At 38.4% G+C, this 16,685-nt stretch overlaps 3 protein-coding genes across 3 annotated transcripts; 2 read left to right on the top strand and 1 right to left on the bottom strand.

Annotated features, from left to right (window-relative positions):
• The first annotated feature begins 7,107 nt into the window (after positions 1-7,107).
• On the top strand, positions 7,108-9,574 carry LOC124370225. The gene is made up of 2 exons (XM_046828516.1): positions 7,108-9,388; positions 9,480-9,574. Exons 1-2 carry the CDS (start codon positions 7,108-7,110, stop codon positions 9,572-9,574), a joined length of 2,376 nt encoding a protein of 791 aa, XP_046684472.1.
• Positions 9,575-9,660: 86 nt separating this feature from the next.
• Positions 9,661-10,249, top strand: LOC124370224. Its single transcript, XM_046828515.1, has 2 exons — positions 9,661-9,909; positions 9,968-10,249. The coding sequence occupies exons 1-2, from the start codon at positions 9,661-9,663 to the stop codon at positions 10,247-10,249; spliced, it is 531 nt and encodes a 176-aa protein (XP_046684471.1).
• Positions 10,250-11,670: 1,421 nt separating this feature from the next.
• LOC124370223 lies at positions 11,671-12,987 on the bottom strand. Its single transcript, XM_046828514.1, has one exon. It carries the CDS (start codon positions 12,985-12,987, stop codon positions 11,671-11,673), a length of 1,317 nt encoding a protein of 438 aa, XP_046684470.1.
• Between the last annotated feature and the right edge of the window lie 3,698 nt (positions 12,988-16,685).

The raw sequence follows: 16,685 nt of genomic DNA, 5'->3' as shown, positions 1-16,685 counted from the left end.
GTGAGTTTGGAAAGATGACATCATAGTGAAACATTTTGAAGTTGTTTCCTCTTTAGAAATTAAAGAATTTGTAATTTTTAAGAATAATAGTTTTTGATAATACCAAGGTTTAACAAGATGGCCAAGCTTCCTACTGCACTAGGGCTAACACTAATCATAGACATACTTAATGCTAAATGTGCAGAAGAGTATGTATCCACTACATATAATGGAGAATAATAAAGGTTTATGCACACATAGAGGCCAGAGTAGTATATAAATTTAGTTCAGGTTTAAGATTAAATTATGTAAAATAATGTTACCTCTATAAATAAGACAAGTTTATATTTTTACTAACTTGTGTAGTTCAGTTCCTTACACTTTTTACAGCGGTGTTGTTGTAATATGTTATAAAAAAGTCCTCTAACATTTTTTAAACGTAAGTAGGCACACATCATATACACGTTTATTTTTATAATAATTTTATGAATATCCGATTGCAACCTAACTCATATTTAATCTTCCATGTGGAGGAGCGTTTGATTTTCGAATTATTTATATTTCATTCGCCATATTTGGTCTCTGAGGTTTCCTCAATCTAGATATTAAAAAACATTAGTCTCGGAAGACTATATCTATTAAAAAGCGTTTTTTTAACCCTTATTATGTAATTCTGGTCTAAGATAATTCTAGTGTTATAGTTTTAATTTCTGTCTAAATGAAGAAAAATATACACATATCTAGGACTGAGAATCCTACTTCGGTAAAAACATCCTTTCGGTCGTTCAAGAAGCTCTCGGAAATCTTCTTTGCACAAAACGCGTCTATTTCTGGCTCTTGTAATGTACTTTCTGTTTGAGATATATCCAAAAATAAATAAATACAAAATACAAAAATAAATTAGCCTAATTTTTACAGCCGTTCTTGAGATTAGCGCTTAGTAACATATTTTTCGATTCATTTTAATTTATAAGATGAATTATACAAATTAAGTTTTCACCTAACAATTATTAAGTTGAAGCATGTTAGACATGAAAGCCTTGACCCGGATTTAACTTGCCGCATAGTTATAATTTATGTGTAAATTTTCTATGGAAGTGCTTATTTGTTTTAAACACTAGTATATATCCTATACGCTTGACACTGGGCATTTGTTTTGTGAATATGCTACAATAAGTTTAGTAAAATTATGATTCAATCATTTTATTTGTCACTGCTTCCAAAATTGATTGAGAACGCTTTTAATTTGAAAGTGGACAAAGCTGTACGGATGTGTGTTTGTATTCTTTTAAACATTAGATATATAGGTTACAGAAAATTCGGAGACTCCGTTGAAAATTTGACCGAAATAATTTTTTTAATTAGGTATCCAAACTAAAAAGTGTAATAGATTATTATTTTAAATCAGACCACACACAAAACATACAAATTGTGTAAACATGTATATTATTTGAAATCACACAAAACATTACTATTATTTGCAGTCACGAGAATAAATTTATATTTTTTCATATGAAAAGTTCATGCTATGTAACATGCCATTAGAAACTACTATGTATACATTTTAATACTACCTCATTAAACGCTATAGTATTTTTTATACGTAGTATATATCATAAATCACATTTCTGTTGGGTAAATATGAGCGTTAAAATTAGCCTTTTGATATGTTATCAGTAGAGTGAATCTTAAGTAAACATTTTAGCTGGAGTTAGAGATTTAAATAAGTAAAATTTGTTGCTCATGAATAGGTTATTGCTTCCAGTTAGTATACAACTTACTGGTTGGGAGGAGATCAACTCGAGCTTGTGGGAAAGGTCGCCAACTCACTGCTGGCTCACTTCCAGCTCTCAGGTACTTTCCCTTTATAATAGACCCGTCATTTCCAGTACTGTGTGAACGGGTAGGTTAATGTGCTGGTAATATATTAATTTGGACAAAGGTACAAAGATATCATAATGTTCTTGACAATATTTTTTTCAAATTTTGAGTATTATTACCTTATTTAGTTTTAAGTAAAAAGTGCGTGATCATGAAGTACATCATAGTTTAGTAACTAAAAAAATAATTTCCCGTTAGAATAGTATTTATAGTAAACATATAGTTACCACATAAGGGTTATTATAACTAAATTAGAGTAAGCAATCAATATTTGTTTATGTTGAGTAAAAATGTTTTTTACAATAACTTTCTAACAAGTTGCAAGTGCAATACCCAACCAATGTCTGTAAGCATCTACATAGCAAAGAACCACATATATTCAGTCTCATTTAATGCCTTTTATATTACCAAATTTTATGCGTGATGATTCAGCTAAAGGTATTTTGCTTTTTATTTTTATTTACAGATAACCTACTTAGATTGCCTTCTTGGTTAATTGGTAAAAATAATTATTTCTGGTTTGAAACAAATTTAAATATTATACAAATTAGCATGAAAATAAATGTAAGTAATTAAATACATCCTTTTATGATTCATTTTATTTATTTTTGAGACAATGCATTTTACGTCAAAGCCTACTTGAGCAGGAGGCAGTAACAGTAGCTCTTTTTCACTACCAAGTAAGATTGGCTGGGGTATATATGATGTTAGGATAAAGTTCAATATATATATATATATATATATATATATATATATATATATATATATATATATATATATATATATATATATAAGTAGATAAGAATATAAGGTTCCTAGACCACTTTCGGAGCCAACAGTAAATAAAGGGAAAATACTGTTTAAAGGACAATAAACGAATCTGTAAAATCAAACAGTAATGGAAAATACTGTTTAAAGGACAATAAACGAATCTGTAAAATCAAACAGTAACTCACGAATGAAACATTACCCGAATCTATAGCTGTTTGCTTCTACTTTCTCAAATCAATCTATTTGAAATGTCTGCTACGAATAAACGAAAAATCTTCTACTCTACAAAATTGATAGTAACACAGTCTTTATCTTTAATAGTCTTCTTTCCAGTAACAACCAAGTGTAATTTATCATGTTTATTCAATTCTTTAATCTTTTTTTCATCCAAAACAGTCAAAAATCTGTTCGGTAAGTGTACTTTATAATCTTCCAACTCGGCAATTATTGTAAACCCGAATTTATCTTTCATTTTCTCCAGATTCAAAATTTTGTATTTCTTATTTTCTTCTAATTCATTCAACTTCTTATATTCTTTCAACTTTAAATCACCAACCTCATTTAATTCCTTTAGTAGCTCCATTTATATAAGAAAAATTTTAACTAGCGATTTTTTCTAAATTCCAATTTTATAGTGAATTTTCAAGAAATATCGTTCAAATTATCAACTTTTTAAGGTACATACAAACTGGTACTAGTACAAACTGGTAGTTTTTTTAAAAATCCTGAAAAATCTACCGAATTATCTCTAATTATTGCGGAGTTTTAGCTTAAAAGTTGATAATTTGAACGATATTTCTCGAAAATTCACTATAAAATTGGAATTCTGTATTATAGTTCCTAAATGAGTCTTGTCCACTTTTCAAAACTTTCGGCAAACGAAAAAAAACGTTTTAAAATTAATTATGCGATAAAAGTTTTTTTTAATTATTTACTAAAATATTTGTATGCATGATCTGAACATTTTATATACATTTTCAGTGGCCTACATATATAGATAAAGCAGTTATAGCGAATTGTATGTTGGACAAGATTCGTTTTGGAACGTCACTTTGGACAAGACTCGTTTTGACACAGCTGGCTATGGACAAGACTTACTATGGAAACAAGTCATATATTAAATACAGGAAAATAAAAATAGTCAACATAAGGAATATTCTTTTATTCTACAATGTAAAATGATGTCATCAGCATTTAATTAGTTTTAGCTTTAAAATATTTGGTTGTACTAAATATTAGCCTTCATTAATGAGCAAACAGTACGTGATACTTAAAAATATTAAAGCTGCAGCAATATTAAAAATCAAATAATGTTAGAAATGTCCAGCATTGGTACATCATCTTCTTCTACGTGTGGTTCACGGTTTTGATCACAGTTCTGTTGTTTTTCCAGCACTTTCACATACCAGTTAAGATCGGGTCTATTTTTCCACTCATTTCCAAAGTGTTTTGCTAGGAGATGCTCTACATCTTTTATCTTGACCGGTTTTACCTTGACACCTAACAGCACAACATCTGGGACAATGTCACTGGCAGTTTTCCCTTGTTGACAAACACTTTTGGGCACTAGTAAAAATAATTCTTACTAAGAATTAAACACGTTATGTACTGTAATAAAGTCAAACAGCCGGTCTTATTCAGTGCAATCAGGAAAAATATTAAGTCACAACTATATTCATGGGACAAGACTTCGTTTGAAACGTCTATGTGGGTAAAATGGACATGACTTACTTTGAAAAAGTTGTTCATGGACAAGACTCACCTTGGAAATAACTACAAAATTATACCCTTATTATTACTGGGACAGGATTGTTTTGGAACGAAATCTGTTAACCAATCAAAGAAGCTTAAAATTCGGAATCCAAAGCCATTATAATCTCATTTTCGATTTTTTGTGGACAAGACTCATTTCGGAACTGGCCAACTCAATTTAGAAAAAATCGCTAGTTAAAATTTTTCTTATATAAATGAAGGGAGAAAAAGTAACATGTCCGTTTTGTAAGAAAGAAATCCTAAAACATAACTATGATCGACATTATAGCTCAAAAATCCATTTAAAAAACAAACAACTTTACGAAAGTAAACTGAATTATTTGAGGAATTGGGCTAAAGAAAATCAAATTGTCGATCATGAAAAGATGTACAATATAGAAAAATTACGAGAATTAAAGACAAACTTTAAGGAAGATAAAAAAGATCTCAATCTATTTAAAGATGAAAAAATTCATTCAATCGCCGAAAAATTGTCTATCAAAACTAACGATAAAACTAAGTCGGAAACGATCGAACAAATAGACAAAACTCTTAACGAAAAACCTAAAAATATCATTGATGTAGGAGTTTTATCCTCTGTACAAGGTCTATTTAAGCAATACATTTTAAACGAATTTTAAACGATAAGTTCATGTCAATTTACAAATATCTATCAATTATGAGGCCTGAAATTAAAAGTTTAATCGAAAAATTTCAAGAAAATGTTAAAAATATGAAGGGCTATCTCTCTTTAGAATGTGAATACGAACGAACTTTAGTTAACGGTGAACCACAAATATGTCCAATGTACTTTACTATAAAATCCGATGAAGTCTTTGACGTAAACGATTTTATCACCAAACAATTTAATAAATTAACACATCGTGAACAAACAAATCATCCAAATAAGGGTTCTGGATGGACATTTAAAAGCTGCAAACAACTAGTTTTGAGCATTAATAAACACGAAATGATGAACGCAGGATCATATATCGATTTACCAAAGATAATCAAAGATAGGAAGGCTTGTGTGAATATCAAAAATAAAGATGATTTCTGTTTTATTTATTCTATTCGATGTGCTATTGAAAAACCAGAAACTCATGTAGACAGAGCAAAACAATATGAAAAATTTGTGAATGACGAGATATTTTCGGGCTTTGAGTATCCAATGTCTTTAAAAGATATACAATTATTTGAGAAACGCAGCTCCAATTCCAAGTACAAATATCCAAAAATGTCTATAAATATCTATACTGACGAAAAACTCAACATTGTTCCATTACAAATTTCCGAAGTTTATAATGCCGAAGTAGTATAGATGTGTATGTTTACCAACGCCCCAAAGACGAGGATGAGACGACGAGGATGAGGTCAAAGGTCAGTCACGTGACCGCGGCCATCTTGAATCACGTGACCGCGGCCATCTTGGATCACGTGACCGCGGCCATCTTGGATCACGTGACCGCGGCCATCTTAGATCACGTGACCGCGGGAATTTGTCCCTCTCTTGCGGGAATTTTTCCCTCACTCGCGGGAATTAATTGGTTTCCAGAGAGTTCTAGAACATTCTAGAAGCTCTCGTGTTACACAACGTGATTTACAGCCCATTACGTAAATCTTTGTTGTCAAAGTAGCGGTCCTTCTAACCTAACCTAACCTAACTGTTCGTGTGCAACAACTTGTTTTTTTTTATACTGTACTGTTTCAGCAGTTGCTTAAAAATCTATGTTGTCGATTCTCTCTGATATTTTATAACCGTGTGGATTACACAAGAGTCAGCGGTAGCACACGCTTGTCGAGACATGCACAACACCGTTGACGTCATCTTGGCCTATATAAGCCGGCCCCTCCCTCGCATCATCCTCAGTCGAGTTACACAACGCCGTGAGTAAGTAGTATTTATAGTGCGCAACAAGTGGTGAGTATATTAAGTGATTGTATTCGATATTGTTGTTGTGTTAGAGTGCATTGTATCCTCACGTTGTGATTATACTGTACAGTGATTGTGGTAGTGCCGGGTTACTAAATAGACGATAATGGCCAGTTCCAGTTGTGATGTGTGTGGTGCAATGGTGAGGAAATCGAACATGGCGCGGCATCTTAACACACACAAGAGCAAATCGTCCGCAGGAGTTGAACCTCATGTGCCAGAGGCCAAAAAGAAGTGTACGCGCTGCAACAAGTTCATAACGGCTTCCAACATGTCTCGCCATCTCAAGGTATGTGGATCAGCTAAAACGACTGTGGAACCTAAGAAGCCGTGTCCGCATTGTCAGCAACCGATAACCATGTCCCACTTGAGCCGTCACATTGCAAAGTGTTCACCAGGCGTCTTAAAGCGTAAGCATGGTGTAGCTACCGTTTCAGCATCACCGCCAAAGGTGCCACGCCTCGAACCGAGTACTAGCACGTCTGCCATCGGTCACGGAATCGATAACGAGATTACGAAGATTGACAATGCATTCAAGGGTCGTATGAAAACGTACATGATAGAAAACAAGCGTGGTATCAAAGACCCCAAAAGATTTCTTAAAACATGTAGAAAGAAAATCACTCGCGAAATTGCACAACTCGTTGATGAACACAACATCAAATTTAACCTGAGGTTTGAAAACCGAATACACAAAACCGACGAGTGGCGCGATTGAACAGAAGAATTTCAAAACTAAAAACAACGTGATTCTTCCAACTACGGACATTAGGGTGTATGTTAAAACGGCAATGAAAAAACTCTTGGCCGAAGTGGATGAGTTTTACGCCAAGGGGTCTGGTTGGACCTTGCACAAAATCCTCCACCTCGAGTTACGAATTAATCGTTACGTTCCACTCAGAGGCTCCAGTTACATGGAACTACACGAAAAGATTTCAGCTAAGAAAGCAATCGTAAACATAATGAACAACGATCAGAAATGTTTTGTGTGGTCAATCTTAGCCGCGTTGCATCCCAAGGAGTGGCAAGCGCAGCCCCAGCGTATACACCACTATCAACCTTTCGAGCACGAGCTAGACGCCTACCTGGACGGCATCACTTTTCCTGTGAGTCTCGATAACGTCAAGTTGTTTGAAAAGCGATCTGGAATATCCGTCAACGTGTACGCGTATGATAAGAAACTTTTCGTCTATCCGCTGTACGTGACACGAGAAGAAAAAGACACACACGTTGACTTGCTGTATATTAGAGATCAAAACAACTCTCACTACTGCCTCATCAAAGATCTCAGCCGATTAGTACGTTCACAACTTTCAAAGCACACGACTAGAACCTGGCTCTGCAAGCGCTGCCTCATGCATTACGGTACCGAGGAACTACTGATCAAACACAAAGAAGACTGCAGCGAACACGAGGCGGTGAAAATACTGACACCGAAAGAAGGCTCCACAATTCAGTTTAAGGACTTCAAACACGCGATGAGAGTTCCGTTCGTGGCTTACGCTGACTTTGAGTGTATGCTGACTCCCGTAGCCAGCAGCAGCCGGGATCCCGATGCACGAAGTTCTTACACTGAAAAGTACCAGAAACACGAAGCGGTTAGTTTCTCGTACTACTTCGTGTACTCTGACGGTGATTACGAACCGCCCACAACGTATTTCGGAACTGACGCTGCACAAGTGTTCGTGGAAAGCATCATGAACGATGCCAGGGAAATATTCCAACTTTACTCAAGAGCTGCTGCTGTACCGATGGAGCTGACTCAAGACGATTTACATGCAATAGCCAACGCTCGGCAGTGTCACATCTGTTGCAAGTCATTCAACGATCCCAACGATTACGAAGTTCGCGATCACGACCATCTGACGGGGAAATTCAGAGGTATGGCACACAACTCTTGCAACCTCAACTTCAAGAAACCACACTTCCTGCCGGTGTTTGTCCATAACCTGAGCGGATACGACACCCACCTGTTTATCAAGATGTTTGGCCTCAACAACGAGACCATCGAGGTAATCCCCAACAACGAGGAACGTTACATCTCCTACACCATCGAGGTTAGGCGTGGAGTGAAAATACGGTTCCTGGACTCGTTGAAATTCATGGCAAGCAGTCTAGACAAGTTGGCTAAGAACCTGTCTCCCGATAAATTTAAAAACATTTCCAAATTCTATGACGGAGAGAAACTTGAATTGTTACTTAAAAAGGGTGTCTATCCCTACGATTACATGGACAGCATTGAGAAGTTTGAACGTTCGTCCCTGCCCGCGCAGAACGACTTTTACAACAAGCTGAACGATGCTCACGTAAAGCCCGAAGACTACCGACATGCGGTCAACGTTTGGAATACGTTCAACGTACAGAACATGAAAGACTACACACTGTTGTACAACAAGACGGACGTACTCTTGCTGGCGGATATTATGGAGAACTTTCGCGACGTTTGCATGCAGACGTACCAGCTCGACCCAGCCTGGTACTATACGGCTCCCGGACTCGCGTGGAGTGCGATGCTCAAGACCACCGGCATAAAACTCGACCTTCTCAGTGACTACAACATGATCCTGATGATCGGCAAGGGCATTCGTGGCGGAGTGTCACAGTGCTCTAACCGGTACGCCGCAGCCAACAACCCTTATATGGAAGCAGAATTCAATGTGGACCAGCCGACTTCCTACCTGACGTACTTGGACGTCAACAATCTGTACGGCTGGGCCATGAGTCAAGACATGCCGTATAAGAACTTCAAGTGGTGCAAAGCCGACATCGACGTTACAAAAGTTCCGGATGACGCACCAACTGGCTACATTCTGGAAGTCGACTTGGTGTATCCCAATAATTTGCACGACTTGCACTCTGACTTGCCTCTTGCACCGGAACGTCGAGTACCGCCGGGATCGAAAGAAGAAAAGTTACTCACCACACTGTTTGAGAAGGAAAAATATGTTGTCCACTACAGGAATCTCAAACAGTATTTGTCGCTCGGCATGAAACTTAAGAAAGTCCACAGAGTGCTGAGTTTCAGTCAATCTGCCTGGCTCAAGCCCTACATCGACTTGAACACCCAGATGCGTACGCAAGCCAGGAACGAGTTTGAGAAATATTTCTTCAAGCTCATGAATAACAGCGTTTTCGGTAAGACGATGGAAAACATCCGGAACAGAGTGGACATCCGACTGGCCACGAAAGACAAACAAGTCGACAAGTGGACTGCTCAACCAAACTTTAAGAGCAGAACGATATTTACCGAACAACTAGCAGCCGTTCACATGTCTAAAACAAAATTGATGTTCAACAAAGCCATCTACGTTGGCATGAGCATTCTGGACGTGTCGAAAACGCTGATGTACGACTTCCACTACACCGTCGTCAAGAGGCGGTACGGTGACAAAGCCAAACTTCAATATACAGACACCGACTCGCTAACGTACCACATCCAGACGACCGACTTGTACAAAGACATCAAAGACATGATCGATCTGTTCGACACCAGCGACTATCCCGAGCCCAACCGTTACAACATGCCTCGAGTCAACAAAAAGGTACTAGGGAAGATGAAAGACGAGCTCAACGGCAGAATCATGTACGAGCACGTAGGACTTCGCTCGAAAATGTACTGCAGCAGATCCGAAGGCGGAGTGATCAAAAAAGTCGAAAGGAGTCAAAAAGACAGTGATCGAAAACCATCTGACCTTTGACGATTACAAACAGTGTCTGTTCGACAGAGGTGTACAGTACGGTTCGATGAACATGATCCGGAGCTTTAAACACGACTTGTACAGCGTTGAACTGAACAAAATTGTTCTGTCACCTCACGATGACAAACGCTACATCCAAGACGACGGCATCGGGACTCTGCCCTGTGGACACTACAGCATCCCCGTAGAAGTTATGGCTGAGCTGGAAATCCAGTCTGCTCTGTCGACACAGTGAGACTACCTACGGTAAAACCAAATGTAAATATAAAAAAAAAGCTGTTTGGCTGTACGTAAATATTTTCACACATTGATTTAAATAAAATGTATATATTTTTTATGTTGTTGTGGATTTTCTTTTCAGATTAATGTACTCTGTGTTTATAATCACAAAAGCCTGATAGGCTATAAAATTAATGATTAATTAAAAATTAAGTGGAAGCAAACGAGCTGTAATCTGTAAGGTCGTGACCCAAGATAAACCGTTCAGAGTGTTGCGAATAATAAGTGTTTGGTATATTAAACTATGATGTATCTCTAGCTACAGAATATGTTGTTAAGTAGACCATCTTACATTGATAATCTAATCATTCTTCCTCTTTCATTAGAAGGTTTGAATTGTATAGGGTTCCGGGCTGGTACTTCAGATCATTCATAACAGAAAAAATAAGTGTTTTATATCAATTTAGAAAAATACGCATATTAAGTTAACCTATGTTGTCTACCTATACTTTGTCAGGATAGATACTATTTGATACTAGAATATATACTAAAAAAAGGACTTTATGCAACGCTTTAATTAGTAACTAATTAATTAATTAACTTAATTAATCTTTGTAACTTGTACAGTAACAAGCACTTGTAGCAGTAGCAAGCTTGTTTTTTATTTATTTCCCTGTAATCAGGGAATAGGCTTGTTCTCACTAAACAAACATCACAATAGTACCATTTACATACAGTTCACAGGCAATATACTGATACAGAGTCAAACTCAATGGGCTATGTGAATAAAAACTAGTATATGTACGCTACCTTTGAATCGGATCTGGATGTTTGAAAATTTCTTCAAGGATAGCCTAACTAAAACTATAATTGTTTTCCTATTTACAATTCCCTAATAATTAGGGATTATTATTAAATTAAATTATTTATTAACAATATCGGCAGTGCTATACCTATGAATATTGCAAATTTAAATATAACAGTGTATGACATACAACATTTGTAATTTTGCACACAATTTAATTGTAATGCATGGGCTGTGTTCTTCCGTGGTTAGTACGTAGCTTGAACACTGAAAATTATGTAATGAAATTGTATCGAATATTGAAAATTTTACAAATTCAACCAAACTTTCTTCAAACGAATCAAACACAAGTATAAATAGGCAAAATTAACGTTACCTTAACTTCACAATTGGATAATATGTACTTACGAGTCACGTGAAAATTCCCAATCACGTAAAAGTATTTTTTTTCTCAATTTAAAAATAACACACGGCGATAAAGTAAACGCGTCGCGGTACTTCAGTAATGGACGCTACGGCTGTGAGAAGGCTATTGCATGTGGGATAGTTGTTCGGACTGTTCTGACCACAGATAACCTATTGGGCGCAGATAACACTGTGTGTACAAATATTATAGTATTAGCCCTGCTTTACTAAAACACGTATTGGTGCGTTACATCTATTGGAACACGACGCTGTCCTGCATAAACGAGGACACTGATAAACGTCATCACTGAACCATGCGAATAACGTTTTCGCGTAATGTCGTACATGAACTCTGTCTGAGACACCAATATTATGTACGCCGTAGTGCCCACGTCGCCTTGTGCGGACGCAACTGCTGTAGTGAAATCCAATTCGACTTGTATATCGTTTTTGGACCTGTCTCGGCTGGTGGGATGCAAATGCGGGTCAATCACGATGATGGGGTACCTCGATTTAAAGTCGTCCATGTTGACATACACGTCCGTATCGCCGTACATGAGTTTTCTAAATGTCAAGTACTGGTCGTACAACAACCTGTAGTTTTGAGCCGCCATATCACAGTTTTGCATTTCCGCCGGATAGCGGTGTCCGTTGATTTTTACCGACACATTCTTTAAATTGCAGTGATCGAATCGACTTGGATTTTTCTTTTGCTTGTTGGCGCGGTCTGTTTGCAGTGCAACGATAATGAATTTGGGATTGTACACGTTACGATAGAGGCCGGTGACGTCAAAGTTGAACGTTGAACCAAACACGCCTTTCTTATCGATACACTGCCACTGCAAGTAAGTGTATTTCAGCGAATCCTTATCACTCATTTGTTTGAGACCGGCAATCAGCTGGCTTTTGGCGTTTGTCTCGTACTCGACCAACGGAACACGCAACACAAACGACTTGATTACAACTTTACCGTCTGCCGGTTCAGTTGCTCCTTGTGCATTACCCGACCAGTGGTATATAGCGTCATTGTCTTCGGCTCGAGTGAACGTGATCTCGAACCCGCCTTTGTACATCGGGTTACGCAAATGGTCAAAGAATCCCAGTCCCAAGTGGCCGAGTGTACCCAACGCTTCGAACTTGCCGCCGCCACTAAACTTGGAAATGAAACCGCTAGTCGGCAACATGTACATTTGCGATTTACTGTAGCTCACCAATCCTTTCACTTGACTCGTAATGCCGGGATGGTCCACACTGTCGAGCAGAGTGTTGTGTTTTTTCAGTTCGATTCGCGAAAACAGATACGCTGGAAAATTGTCAATCAGTTGAATTGTCGACGCTGCGGGGTATTCGGTACCGTCAGATTTCTTGACCAACTCTCCGTGTATGTGGTACATTATGCGAGAATCGTAAAACGCATCTCCGTGATCCAATTTGAAAACCGTATAGTTGTTTGGCGTATTGAAATTTAGGTCGGAGACCGGCATCACGGTCCGGTACTCGCTCCGCTCGATTCCAGTAACTTGTTCATCGTACAACTTGTCCATTCTCGTGTATCTAACTCTATCTAACATTGCTTTACGACATTACTTGTATTCAATACGATATACAAATAAAGTTTTACTAGTGTTTAAGCGTCAGATCTGAGGTGTAACAACTTTGATACCATAACATGTAATTGTTTCAAAATGATATCTTCCATGCAACTGACTTGTAACGCGCTCGTGGAACACGGTCAGAATGTACGGCAGACTTTAGTAAAACCTAGAATTTGCTGATTATGCACGATCCGGAATCAGATACAAATAAATGTAACTGATGACATCGTCGTTTAACAGAGCGGTATTGTTTTGATCCGTGATTGCTAGTTTTATCTGTTGCAGCTTATGTAGCCCTTGTCGCACAGGCACATAGTGAGGATAATGTGGTCTCTCTGATATTTTGTAACCATGTGGCACATCGGGATAGAACTGATACAATATTGCCGTCTCATAGTGTCTGTGTTTGTGCACGTCGTGACTCACATAACTGTTTTCAATAATATCGCAGTGTACTTCGACTATTTCCACCGGTCTTAGATTTGGTGGGTTAGTTGCTGTTACTGTTTCACCAGCATTATATGTAATGCTACGCTGATCAAAACCGAGGAATGTACAAAGATTCGAATCCATTCGAAAATTGTACGGTGATCTGAGAACGATGCGATCGCCATTTCTTGTAATCTTGAGATAGGTTTCAAATTTCTGTTGCAACGATTCCATCGTCCAGTAACCGGGTTCTAGAGTTATTACGTGTTCTCCCTGATCGTTCAGTGTAAAGACAACGTGTGCCGTCTTTCGCAGGTTGTAGATATTGTTTTCCGAGTAGAAACCAATCAGAGCCACTTTGTATTTCACGGTGTCGTCCAAGTGGATTGGATGCTCGAAATGCAAGTTCAGCACGGAACCTTTACCGAAGAGTTTTAAACACAGGCATTATTACTCTATATCCAAGTTCAAGTCCAAGTCTATACTAGTATACTTACTATAGTACTGTGTCTATATGGAAGCGTGCATCGCACGTATACGCTATACACTACTCTATTGGAGAAAACACTTTCTCATACAGTTCTGATACCGTATTTGCGCATTGACGCTTCCAGTTTTCGAGTTGTTCGAACCTTGTATTAAGCCTCCTAATGTTTTCTTGCAGTGTAAACGAAGTTTGCTCGTTTAATCTCCTCGAGAGGTCGTCAATTTCTTTTCTGATCACTACGTCGTGTTCGTCTACAGATTTTGCAGCGTTTACGATCCGTCTGTTTTTCACATTTACTTTGTTGTTGATAAACTTTACCTTGCTGGTGAGCTCATCTGTGTGTGAGACTTTAAATCGTTCTGAACCGTTTCCACAGTATGTCGTAAAGTTTCTAAATTTACCTCGCCACCTCTCCTGAAAGACTCCAATCTTTCGTTTATTTGCGCTTCCACGTGTTGTTTGATAGTTGTTTGATCGCCATATGTTGAAGCAAAATCTTTCAACTTTTCATTTACTTGTGCTTCAACATATTGTTTGATCATCATACTATCGTCATTGGCAGATGTCAACTTTTCGTTTATTCGAGCATTCACATATTTTAATACATTGGACTCATCAATTATCATTGCTTCGTTGAATCTGTTCATTGCAAACATTATGCAAACCAAGATTTCCAAATGTATTTACCTTTCTCCATCGCGCTTTCTATATCAGTAAAACTTTTGCAACCAGACATGTATAGCCTTAACACTTCCAGGCACAAGTGTCCACATATGGGCTGGTCGTCGTAGTCTTGAATTCGTTTGGTGTTGTACATCAGATTCTCTGGACCCAAGTAACGGACCAGTTCCCGCGGTGGCTGACTGTCACCGTACGAGTCGAAGTAGACTTTGCTGTGGTCCATCTTCTTGTAACACGTCCAGTGTGTACCGTCCGAATCCAGATCGCCGAGATTGATTATGCCGCATTCGATGCGATGCGGTTTGACCGGTAACGCTTCTCGCATAAATACACCGCGAAAGTTGGAAATGTTCAGTCTACGAGCCCCACACGTTCAAATCACTCGCTGACATCGGTTTAATATGCTTAACTATGTTTTTTAAACAACGATAAAAGTTTTCCATCTATACGTTTACGGAGACCGTTGCCACTGGGATCTTTTTCGATGATGGAATCGAGTTCGTTGTCAATTCAGGTTCTTCAGCCACGGGACAAGTTGCTCTTTCAGCAACGGTGCAATTTTCCGTCTCACTAGCGGTGATACGAATTTCTTTCCGTACGGCAAGTTGTCCTCTACGAATCCCAACACTTCTTTCAGTAGCCCACCGTCAACGTTTTTCTCCAACTGTCCGTACTCCAACGATAATCGCCACACCGCTATTGTTCTTTATCGCTCTCTGCACCGCTTTGTGCTGCCTATCCGTCAACATGATTGTATCACCATCACCGCCGATCTGCGTTTCTTGTAGGCGATGCGCAGCTTACGCTTCTGACCCTCGGTCAGTTTTATTTTGTGTTTGTGTAATTCACTCATTCTGTTACTGTAAGAAATCGCATATGTAAATATGTCTGATATTGTATACGTATTACATATGACACCTTGTCAGTTAATATAGGGAAACATGGAAAAGCTATTGTTATAAGTGTAAGACGAAAACTGCATCGCTCAAACAACAAACAGTAAAGCTTCGCTCCAATAACAGATGGCGGTCAAAGTCGGTGTGTGGAAAGTGTGGCTCAAAAACGAGCACGTTCATAAAACTCTCACCTTTAGTAGAGGCGAGGGAACTGCACAAACCGGTAATAAAAAAGTTTCCGAGACGGCGTATAGTTACTTTGGGCATCGACGACTTGTGGGCTGCCGACTTAGTAATAATGACGGCTTACTCTAAAGTCAACCGAGGCTTCAAATACATGTTGAACGTTATTGAAACGTTCAGTAAGTACGCTTGGTCGGAGCCGTTAAAGACAAAGAGTGGTGTGGACGTGGCCAGGGCTTTCGAATCGATACTGAAAAGAGTCGCGGATGCAGATCACCGACCACCCAACTTGTTGCACACGGACAAGGGCCGCGAATTTGAAAACAAAGACTTTAAGCAACTGCTGAAACGGTACAGTATAAAAATGTACCACACGGAGAACGAGGAAAAGAGCGCCATCGTGGAACGGTTCAACCGGACGCTCAACAACAAAATGAAAATAGAGTTTGAGGCGAGAAACTCGTTCAAGTGGCTCGACATCCTGCAACTGTTAGTCGCACAGTACAATGAGGCGGACATGCACAGATCAATCGGCATGACACACCGTCAGACGTTGATGAAACAAACAAAAATCAAAATATTACAAAAGTTCAATAAATTGAAATCAAAGATACCTATTAGAAAACCTAAACTGAAAGTGGGTGACCGTATGCGCATCACTGTGAAAAAAGAAGCGTTTGCCAACAAGTACAAAAGCAATTGGACGCGAGGAGAGATTTTCACAGTTTCTAAAGTCATTGACACTAGACCGGTTACATACAGAATTACTGACGCTCAAGGTGAAGAAATAGAAGGGTCCTTTTACGAGAAGGAATTACAAAAGAAAGTTCTGTAATAGATATACGGTATGAGTCGTTATTGTAGTAATTTAGCAGACTGCAAAGAATGGACATTAAAGTATACTGCAAAAAACCGCTAGCCAGTAGCGCATCTCTTATACCGCAGCCACTTCGCTGTCTGATTGTCGGTAC

This window comes from Homalodisca vitripennis, unplaced genomic scaffold, assembly GCF_021130785.1.
Source record: "Homalodisca vitripennis isolate AUS2020 unplaced genomic scaffold, UT_GWSS_2.1 ScUCBcl_71;HRSCAF=910, whole genome shotgun sequence".
NCBI classification, from domain to species: domain Eukaryota; kingdom Metazoa; phylum Arthropoda; class Insecta; order Hemiptera; family Cicadellidae; genus Homalodisca; species Homalodisca vitripennis.
Note: the sequence above shows the minus strand (reverse complement) of the source record. Positions and strands in the feature narration are given on the sequence as shown.

Excerpts from the sequence above, each read along its gene's own strand:
- LOC124370225 (XM_046828516.1), top strand. The coding sequence starts at position 7,108 with ATGAAAAAACTCTTGGCCGAAGTGGATGAGTTTTACGCCAAGGGGTCT. Across the intron at positions 9,389-9,479 it reads CGACTTGAACACCCAGATGC|AGTGGACATCCGACTGGCCA; the intron begins GTACGCAAGCCA and ends CATCCGGAACAG.
- LOC124370224 (XM_046828515.1), top strand. The coding sequence starts at position 9,661 with ATGTACGACTTCCACTACACCGTCGTCAAGAGGCGGTACGGTGACAAA. Across the intron at positions 9,910-9,967 it reads GCAGAATCATGTACGAGCAC|TCGAAAGGAGTCAAAAAGAC; the intron begins GTAGGACTTCGC and ends TGATCAAAAAAG.
- LOC124370223 (XM_046828514.1), bottom strand. The coding sequence starts at position 12,987 with ATGGACAAGTTGTACGATGAACAAGTTACTGGAATCGAGCGGAGCGAG.